Source organism: Penaeus japonicus, unplaced genomic scaffold (assembly GCF_977035675.1).
Source record: "Penaeus japonicus unplaced genomic scaffold, GWHDUDI00000001_assembly GWHDUDI00000031, whole genome shotgun sequence".
Classification (NCBI taxonomy): domain Eukaryota; kingdom Metazoa; phylum Arthropoda; class Malacostraca; order Decapoda; family Penaeidae; genus Penaeus; species Penaeus japonicus.
Genome location: NW_028234433.1, coordinates 4,754,391 through 4,764,390, shown reverse-complemented (window position 1 = coordinate 4,764,390; position 10,000 = coordinate 4,754,391). Strand labels below are relative to the sequence as shown.

General features: G+C 38.3%; 1 protein-coding gene across 1 annotated transcript in view; it reads right to left on the bottom strand.

Annotated features, from left to right (window-relative positions):
* Usp32 (Ubiquitin specific protease 32) overlaps positions 1 to 10,000 on the bottom strand; it is a 44,425-nt gene that overhangs the window by 21,545 nt on the left and 12,880 nt on the right. The window contains exons 2-10 of the mRNA XM_086555403.1: positions 8,285 to 8,412; positions 5,566 to 5,671; positions 4,133 to 4,254; positions 3,744 to 3,903; positions 3,378 to 3,559; positions 2,732 to 2,903; positions 2,022 to 2,185; positions 1,749 to 1,916; positions 1,226 to 1,371 (exon numbers count right to left, since the gene is read on the bottom strand). Of these exons, the coding sequence (XP_086411529.1) occupies positions 1,226 to 1,371; positions 1,749 to 1,916; positions 2,022 to 2,185; positions 2,732 to 2,903; positions 3,378 to 3,559; positions 3,744 to 3,903; positions 4,133 to 4,254; positions 5,566 to 5,671; positions 8,285 to 8,412 (1,348 nt within the window). The remainder of the gene's footprint in view (positions 1 to 1,225; positions 1,372 to 1,748; positions 1,917 to 2,021; positions 2,186 to 2,731; positions 2,904 to 3,377; positions 3,560 to 3,743; positions 3,904 to 4,132; positions 4,255 to 5,565; positions 5,672 to 8,284; positions 8,413 to 10,000) is intronic.

The following is a 10,000-nucleotide window of genomic DNA, read 5'->3' as shown; positions in this document are numbered from 1 at the left end:
TGAGTGTGAGTGTGGGTGTGAGTGTGAGTGTGAGTGTGAGTGTGAGTGTGAGTGTGAGTGTGAGTGTGAGTGTGAGTGTGAGTGTGAGTGTGAGTGTGAGTGTGAGTGAGTGTGAGTGTGAGTGTGAGTGTGAGTGAGTGTGAGTGTGAGTGTGGGTGTAGGAGTGAATGTGAGTGTGTTGCAAACCTGTTTAATTTAAGCAAATCACCAAATTATACTGTAAATAAAATGCCCCTTTTTGACTGTGCCACGTGGAATGCCAAATTTCCTACCTTTGTTTGAACAAGAGACTAATCTGTTACATTTTTCTGCCTCCAGTATATGTGTTTCCCTTTAACCATACATAAACTTCTGGCCAAAATGCAATGTTAGTTTGCTATTGATAATGATGCTGGCACAAGCAGCAGCAGGATAATCATTAGTAAGAGGCCACAATGCATTATACCATTGCTCACTCCTCCACAAACAAAGGATATTGGATTCATGCAGTAACTGACATATATGTACATGCACTATAACAAATAAGAAGTAACTAAAGTAATTTGTTTTTTCTGATCACAAGGAGGAGCAACAGAAGAGGCTCAAACCTGTATCATTTAATAGTTCCTGAAATTACACTTCTACTTTGTACAAACAGTGAAAATTTTCCTTCAGCAGTTATTAGTCTGGATGGCAGTACTCTAAGCTGAAGAGAGAGATACATAATTGTAACTCCTATTATAAGAAACTTTTGGAAAATATTGAGAATGGGATAAAAAACAGAGAAGGCAGTAACTTATTTAGTGAAGTGGGAAGATGGTATTCCGAAGCATAAAGGAGTGCTTTCAAATGATCCGTCTGAATGGAGATTACTGAATGGTGATCCACAACTTAGTTTGCACTTAGAAAAATGTAAATAACTGCAAAAGCTACGTTAAAAGAGGTCTTTTACGGAGACAGTTTCTAGAGAGAAATCAGAGGGATATCAAAATGCATACAAGAAAAATAAATACCGTCACACAGGGATTCAGAATAATTAAATGTAAATTAAATCATCTTTTATGCTCCCAAAGAAACCTATTTAATGAGGATGTATGGATAAAGAATTGATACAAAAATTAATACTAAATTCTTTACATATGTAACTAGTTGGCCTATTATTGGTAAAGACATGCTTATTTAACTGATATCTTTTTTTTTTTTTGGGGGGGGAGTAACAAAGGAACAGAAAGAAGTGGGCACTCACTTGTTTGCATCAGAGGCCACAGTTCCCTCCGAGTGGGCTGATTTCTTCTGTAATTTGGTCCGCTTAAGAGAGCCACACTGGGAGTTGGCTGGGGAACTGCTGTGAGAGGAGGGACTCAGGGAACTGCTGTCTGATCCAGCTGAATGCTGGGCAGAGGAAATAAAAATTGTATATAATAATGATCAAAGAAACTTCAGTTCTTATGATATCAACAAAAAAATGAAAATGAATTGTCTTCTTTAAGATGAAATAATGCTTGTGGGGTGACTCAAAAATATACTCAGTTAGAATTAAATGCTGAAGTATTATTTTCCTAAACGTACGTTTTCATGCAAATTGTAATCTGGCATCTAAATTTATAAGTAGAATTTTTACTCTCAACAACAACCAGATTCCAAGGAAAATCTATTTCTTAGAATACTGCTCTCAATACTGGATGAACTATAAGTGCTCTACCAACATTCACACCTTAAAGAAAAAAGGGGGTTTCTCTAAGTCAAAGGGAATCTTTTTACCCACATACCTGGTAATTTACATATTCCAGCCACAGATTCCACCATTCCATGTTGATGATGTACCAAAACTGGCCAATGGTAAGGGACTTGCATTCCGCTCTGCGTAGCCAACCCAGAACTATCTCTCCCTCTTCCCCAGGACTGCTTGGCTTGAGCCCCAGGACAATATGGCACACCTTGCAAACAGAACAATAGGTTTAAACATTTTTGGCAAACAAATGGATATATTGCCATTTTTCAATTACCACAAATTCCCTCTCAAAATGCCAAATGCAACATACCTGGAAAATGATGTCAAGTAGGGCTGTGGAGAGAGGGTTGTGCAGGGTCCACATGAGGTACTCCTCCTGGGTGACGAAGCTAGACTTGGTCGGATCGTGGTTCTCCAACAGCTCCTTCACAAGTTTCTGGACGGCCTCTGGTGAAACCCCTAAACATACATCATCTGCAGTTAAAACAGACACTTTGACATTCCAATGCTTTGCTGATGATTATGCATAAAAAGCACTAATCATCTGCAAACATTTTGGACAATCTAAAGAATTGAACAACTACTACTTCTTTCTATCACTACATAGTCTTCAAATGTTCTAAGCTTATATGCTTTTAGCAGGCAAGTTTTAAATGCAATCAAGTGAGTAGTACATATAATATACCCATACTAAGTGTACCATAATAGTAATTACACCATCAGGAAACTACTATACCAAGTATCTGTGTCTGACAGAACACATAACGTTCAGTGTAGTAAGTTGTATTCTATCCATTATAAAGAAAAAAAAAAATCTAACATACTGCAGCTACATGAAAAAATATATATACATATCAAAGGATCTAGATTTGTTCATTTGCTGGACTAACATTCAAGAACATAATAAATAAACAAAAAAGTGCCATTGCTTCACTTCCAATGACTACAGTTTAATCTGATCCATGTTTGAAAAAAACAAAATCTAATTCACAACTCCTGTTATAGTACAGCACATTTTACCATTGTCTGCATCCTGCTCCTCATCCTTCAGGAGAAGAAGAGCCTGAACCATGGCCACTAGTTCCTCCCTGGAGAGTTTTCCATCGCGGTCCCGATCGAATATCTTAAAACAAAACTTCTGTCTCTCTGTTTGGGGTCCACGGCAAGCAGCAGATATTCCACATGCCATTTCCTGTGTAGAAATTATGATTATTTAGCCTTAAGATTTATTAGCAAGCACTTCAAAACACAACTTCCGTTCTTAATAATGCTTGAATTATGTGCCCAAAACCTTTTCCGTAAATGAATTAAACAAAATGGACCCATTAACGCCAGGTGACAAGATATCACATTAAGTGGAGGCAGGACTAGCCACTGGGATATTATATTTTGTCACGGCTGTCTTTCTGGCCAGCTCACCTGGTGATCGAGCGTATAGTGCTTGGCTGCGGCCAGGCAGGCAAATAGCCCAAGGCATTAGGCTTACACATTTGAAATACCCTGACATTTTGACCATTTAGAGCCAAAACAGCCCCATCAGCAATGGGTTAACAAGAGCAAAATGTTTGCATGATATGATATCCTGTCTCCCGGCATGAAGTTAATGAAACATTTAAATAAGGAGGAAAAGAGGATTCAATATGCAATAGTCCTAGATCTAACAAACCTTGAAGTCAATATGGTTATCTCTGTTTTCATCAAAAGCATTGAAGACTCCTTTGGCAAGCATGGGAGGTAGCGGAGGTGATATGAGCGGCACAAGGGTGTCTGGGTCGAGCTTCCCCGTTGGCGATGAGCCTTTGAGGTTCCAATACCATTTCTCCAATTCCAGTATGTCCTTTTCCTCCACTGTAATTGCCAGATTAAAATGGTTCAGTTTCTCTACCTTTGGAGGATATATGTTGATCATGGTAACTATGGTACTTTACCGACAAACTATAATTTTCAGAAAGCTCAGGTGTGACAGGATATATAAGCAGAATATATCAAAGCTATATCATATCTTGAATCTAACACATGCGCAGCAACTTACAGTGTGTCACTCCTGCCAGTGTCTGATAGAATGTCGGCGTCTCCAAGTCATTGGAGAGAGACACGTGGCACGGCTCGGCCAGGAGCCAACGGGTGACGGTTGTAGCATCGGGATGTGATATCAGCCAGTCTTTGAATTCATCATAACTAACACGCTCACTCTGGATAGATAAGAGATGTATTATAGAAAAATGTAAATTGTTTTCAAAGTTCAGGGAGGTAAGGAGAGGGTTGAGTAAGGTCACAATTAAGGAAAAAGTAATAGTAACACTAACATTTACAGATTACTGGAGTAATGCATACATCATGTGCAGTAAATATAAAAATCAATGGACTGAAATAAACAAATAAATAAGTACATATACTTATAGTTATTAAACACACCCTTACTTGGCCAAAGCACTTATGGAGAATCTCTGGGTTGTAGCCTCCTTCTGTAGCCTGCAGCTGGCGGAGCATCTCACTTCGCAAAACATGGCTGCCAGCTTCATTTGCATAAACACCAAATATAACTGCAATGGTATGAAAGAATGCAAAGGATTATAGTAACATGTCACTTATATTTTCTCAGTTCTGTCACTAATCAATATGAGCGACTTAACACTTCTAACATATCAAAATGTTCAACATTTCTGAAGTTACTATGCAAATCCATCTTCACTCCTTTATAAGTATGATTTCGACTTGAAAGGTGACCGAGCATAAAATTACTAAAATGCAACTCATCCCAATGCATTCATCAATCAATGAAAATTGAATGTTACAGTCAATGTTCTTTTCTTTCCATTTTTTTTAGAAAAATCATATGAATAAATTCAATATATATTCTTGTGCCAAACAAAACAAGAGACTTTTTATGATGAATAAGTAATATCTCCAATTATTCTTCACTGAGATTTCATCAAATTTGTTAATAAATCTATAATTATTGCAACATATGCAGATATATTACTGACACTAATACTTTTAATATCTTGCCGAATCATAGGCATTCTCAACTAATACCTTTTGGCGGATTTTCCGAAGGAGAGTAAAGTTAAATGAATGGTACCACTAGCTAGGAACGTATATGATTATATGAAATATGTAAACATTGAGTCTATATGTATAATATATTAAAGATATGCGTATACATACAGTATATACAAACACAAAATAGGAAGATCTATACATAAATACACGATCCCTCTCATCTCATTTGTTTTGATGGAGCGTAGACTAAATTACCAACCACACATTCATGAAATGGTTGTTAATTCTTTAACAAGCAACAAGCACAACAACTGATTCATACCAAAATTGAACTATCTTCTGTTAGTGCTATCTCTGACTGTAGCTTATGAATTTGTTGTTTGGACAATGTCATTCGTCTGAAACATAATAAGACACAGATGTGCCACACTTTTGCATTCTAGAATACCACTTTCATGACATAACACGACATTGACACAACATGGACTAAGGACATTGCAATCGCCACAAAGAAAGTGTCCTAGAATATGGCTCACTGAATCATACCATCTATTTATAATCACTGATTTTGAATGGGAAAAATATCAAAATGATCAGACTACCTGATACAATCCCTCTCCCCCTCCCCTTCCCCCTCCCCCTCCCCTTCCCCTTCCCCTTCCCCTTCCCCTTCCCCTTCCCCTTCCCCTTCCCCACTCATACTCCCACTCATACACCCACTCCCACTCATATTCCCACTCATACACCCACTCCCACTCATATTCCCACTCCCACTCATACTCATACTCATAATCCCACTCCCACTCCCACTCAGAAAACACTCCCACCCACACACTCACTCAAGAACTTACATTTTATTTTTTCTTCCCTGTTGCCCCGGGTCAGTAGCACCAGACTGCACAGGAGGTCCTTGAAGGCAATCCCTTTCGCAGATCCTCCGCATGCCACAAATATCAGCTGTGGAAGTGGTAGGTGCAGTGAGTACATTGTAAAAAGTAGACAATAAGTAACTTTAAGTGGACATGACAAAATGTAACTTCAAGCAGACACAGCAAAATGGGAATGCAATGGAATAAAACAGAAGGAAACTATAATATAATTGTAATTAGATATTCGACTCTGTCTTTCATCTAACAGGGAGGAAGTTTAACCCATTCGCACCGGTTGAAGTCCTATCACGAGGTTGAAAAATATCCCTGGACCCAGGTGACGTCCTGAGACGTAGTGCATTTTCTCACCGAGTCCCAGGAGGGACAATGTGACGCGCTGAAACGTCAGCAATAGATCGCTAGATTGTTCTCAAATATAATCATTTTAAATAATTGTTTAGACTCTGTTACTTTAGTTTAGTGTTTGAGTGTCATAAAATGAGATATAACATTTTAAAAAATGACGTCCCAGAAAACTTTGTGATATTGATGACATCATGGTAATTTCTGCTTCTTGATCAGTTGAATAAAAAGATCTGAGTTAATAAACAATTGTAAAATTAAATGTGTTTGGCCAATAAATAAAATAAAGTAAAAAATTACTAGTGCAATACTTCTAATTTGTTGATTACAGATATCACATCAGGTCACGTCACGAGGTACATGTACATACTCATATGTACATGTATGATTATTCATATTGTTCTTCTTTTCATTTTGGTAAAAAAAAAAATAATAAGTATAAAACATGTTTTTTGATGCCCCACTGAGAGATTGCTTCACCCTTTCCTTTGGTATTTTCATATAGAAGTGAAGAATATAGGCAAAGTTCAATCAAATAAAACTAAGAAGGCATTACTGTGACATTTTTTCAACTAAGATAACTCGTCTGAACATGGTACTATTTTTGTATTCATGAAAAACATAAGAATAGAGTGGATGAAAAACACTCCGAGAGGATCAGTGCGTCCATGTGCAGTGAGAAAATACCCCGGCACGAAGCGTGCTTGTTATCTTCCCGGCGTTAGCGGGAGTAGGTAGAAATACGTCCCAACATGAATGGGTTAAACAATCATGGACAAATGCAAGAAAAGACTTCATTACAATTTAAAAAAAACAATAATAAATACAGTAATAATAATACTTATACTAATAACATAAAATATAAATAATAACAATAATAATAATAATAATAATAATAATAATAATAACAATAATTATTATCATCATCATCACCATCACCATCACCATCACCATCACCATCACCATCACCATCACCATCACCATCACCATCACCATCATCATCATCATCATCATCTTCATCTTCATATTTATAATTATAATTATTATAATTATAATAATAATAATAATAATAATAATAATAATAATAATAATAATAATAATAATAATAATAATTATTATTATTATTATTATTATTATTATTATTATAACAATAATAATAACAACAATAACAATAACACAGAAAAGAGAGCAGCCTTCTTCATCATGGCATGTATAGGTGTCAATCTGAATTTGTCCTCGCCATGACATGTACAGATGCCTTCCATTATCTCTAGGTTAAGATTAAGACACTCAACTCTCAGAATATGTCCTAAATCTGAGTATAAAGCATAAATGCATGCGACGATTTAGTCTGGTGGTCAGCATACAGAATAGAAGATAGAGAATAAAGTAAAAAATAAATAAATAAACAAATTAAATCTTCTTACAGAATTAGCTACATATGTGCTTACAAGTTAGGAGACATGTATGTGTATGTATATGTGCATATGTTGCATATATGTATTGCATGTACATAAGTGTTGCATATGGACATCCTGCATTTACACATTTATTGTGTGTGAGTGAGCATTTTGTAAGTCTGATGTTGCAAGTAGTATGTGCATTGCTTATGTGCACACACATGCAATCATAATATGAAAGTCTACATCTATTTCCATTTACTTAATTGATGAAATTATTGAATGACAGCAGACCCTTTTAACACCACATTCCACACTGTACAGTATTTGTAAAGTCCTTGAAGCCTGCTCAGTTCTTTTGCCAGTACTCTTAGAAGTGCAACAAAGCCACACCCTGTCAAAATACTAATAAAAACAACTATCCTTCGTGTCTATTTATTGATTTCTTATTACAATTCTTTTAATGATTTCATCAAAATATAACTTAAAATGCCATCAGAAACCAAAGCTTACAACAAAAGAAAATAGAAAAAGATCATCAATACTGACAAAGCAATAAAACACTATGACTATGGTACTATGGTGCACAAGTCATCCAGCTTTACCCATCAGCACTTCCTGCATCTACAGAAACCTTACAGTTATAGACACACCACTGTCAACAAAGTCTTCTTCAATTTGGCTCCGCAACAAAACTACTTCTAGCCTCCAATTCCTTCTTTAGACTTTAGGTGAACAAATCATAAAAAAATATATTTTAAAAACTCAATAACTTCTATCAATACTCTTCTATTTCCCAAACTGGTCTAGGACTATTTCAAAACCTCAGCAGGCTAGAAGGACACAATTAGTCATCACACTAACTCCGCCATCCCATGCAAACAAAGGCCACACATGTCAAGAGAGCAGAGTCAGCAAAGTTCTGAGAAGGCACTCACCTCAGCTAGCTGTAGAGGCACCCCCTCCCCCAGGACCTCGCGGATGAACGCCTGCTTGGTGATGGACCCATTGAGGGTGGCCGTGCGCTTGTAGGCATCCTTCAGGCGGGTTAGTTCTGCATCACTTACTGTAAACAGAAGAAAAGGAAAAGAATTAGTAATTTACATGCTATGTACAATGAACCTTCACCTTCTTTCACTTACTATCTCTTTATTTCTCCTTTTACCTCTTTTGATATTCAATATTTTTTTTTTATTTGTCTGTCCCCATCCCCGTCCCCGTCCCCGTCCCCGTCCCCGTCCCCGTCCCCGTCCCCGTCCCCGTCCCCGTCCCTCTCTCTTCTTTTCTTCTTCTTCTCATTCCTTCTCCTTCTCCTCATTATCATTATCATTATCATTATCATCATTATTAAAATTATCCTCAGGGAGAGGGAGAGGGAGAGGGAGAGGGAGAGGGAGAGGGAGAGGGACAGGCAGCGGGCGCGGGAGGGGAAGGGAGAGGGAGAGGGAGAGAGAAAGAGGGAAAGGTCGAGGGAGAGAGAGAGAGAAAGAGGGAGAGGAGAGAGGAGAGGGAGAGGAGAGAGAGATAAAGGAAAGAGAAAGGAGAGAGAAAGAGAGAGAGAGAAATAGAGAAAGAGAGAAGAGAAAGAGAGAGAGAGAGAAGAGAAAGAGAAAGAGAAAGAAAGAGAGAAAGAGAAAGAATAAGGGAAAGAGAAAGAGAGAAAGAGAAAGAGGAAGAGAGAAAGAGAAAGAGAAAGAGAGGATAGAGAAAGAGAAAGAGAAAGAGAAAGAGAAAGAGAAAGAGAGAAAGAAAAGAGGAAAGGAGAAGAGAGGGAGAAAGAGAGGAGAGAAGAGAGAGAAGGGGAAGAGAGAGAAGGGAGGGAGAGAGAAGGGAGAGAGAGAGAAGGGAGAGAAAGAGAGAAGGGAGAGAAAGAGAGAAGGGAGAGAAAGAGAGAAGGGAGAGAAAGAGAAGAGAGAAGAGAAAGAGAAGAGAGAAGAGAAAGAGAAGAGAGAAGAGAAGAGAAGAGAAGAGAAGAGAAGAGAAGAGAAGAGAGGGAGGAGGGAGAAGAGAGAGAGAGAGAGAGAGAAGAGAGAGAGAGAGGGAGGGAGGAAGAGAGAGAGAGAGAGAGAGAGAGAGAGAGAGAGAGAGAGAGAGAGAGAGAGAGAGAGAGAGAGAGAGAGAGAGAGAGAGAGAGCCTGGCTAAAAAACATTCTCCTAATACCCAAACTCCCCTAGCATCTCCTCTTCAAATGAGCTCGGATTACCAGTAACTACATCCCCCGACCCCCCTCATCCCCTTCCGACACCATAGCAAAGATCCTGTCTCAGCCCTCATCCCCCCCCCCTCATCCCCTATATCAAGGTCATACACATGTGCACAGACACACACACACACACACACACACACACACACACACACACACACACACACACACACACACACACACACACACACACACACACACAAACACACACACACAAACACACAAACACACAAACACACAAACACACATACACAAACACACATACACAAACACACATACACAAACACACATACACAAACACACATACACAAACACAAACACAAACAAACTCAAACACAAACACGCGCACACACACATGTACACAAGCCTTCCAATTTCTGCTGAGTCATAGTCCCCCTGACTTCTTGTTATTCTAGCCTACCAGGGATACTGGCCACATACTTTCTTCTC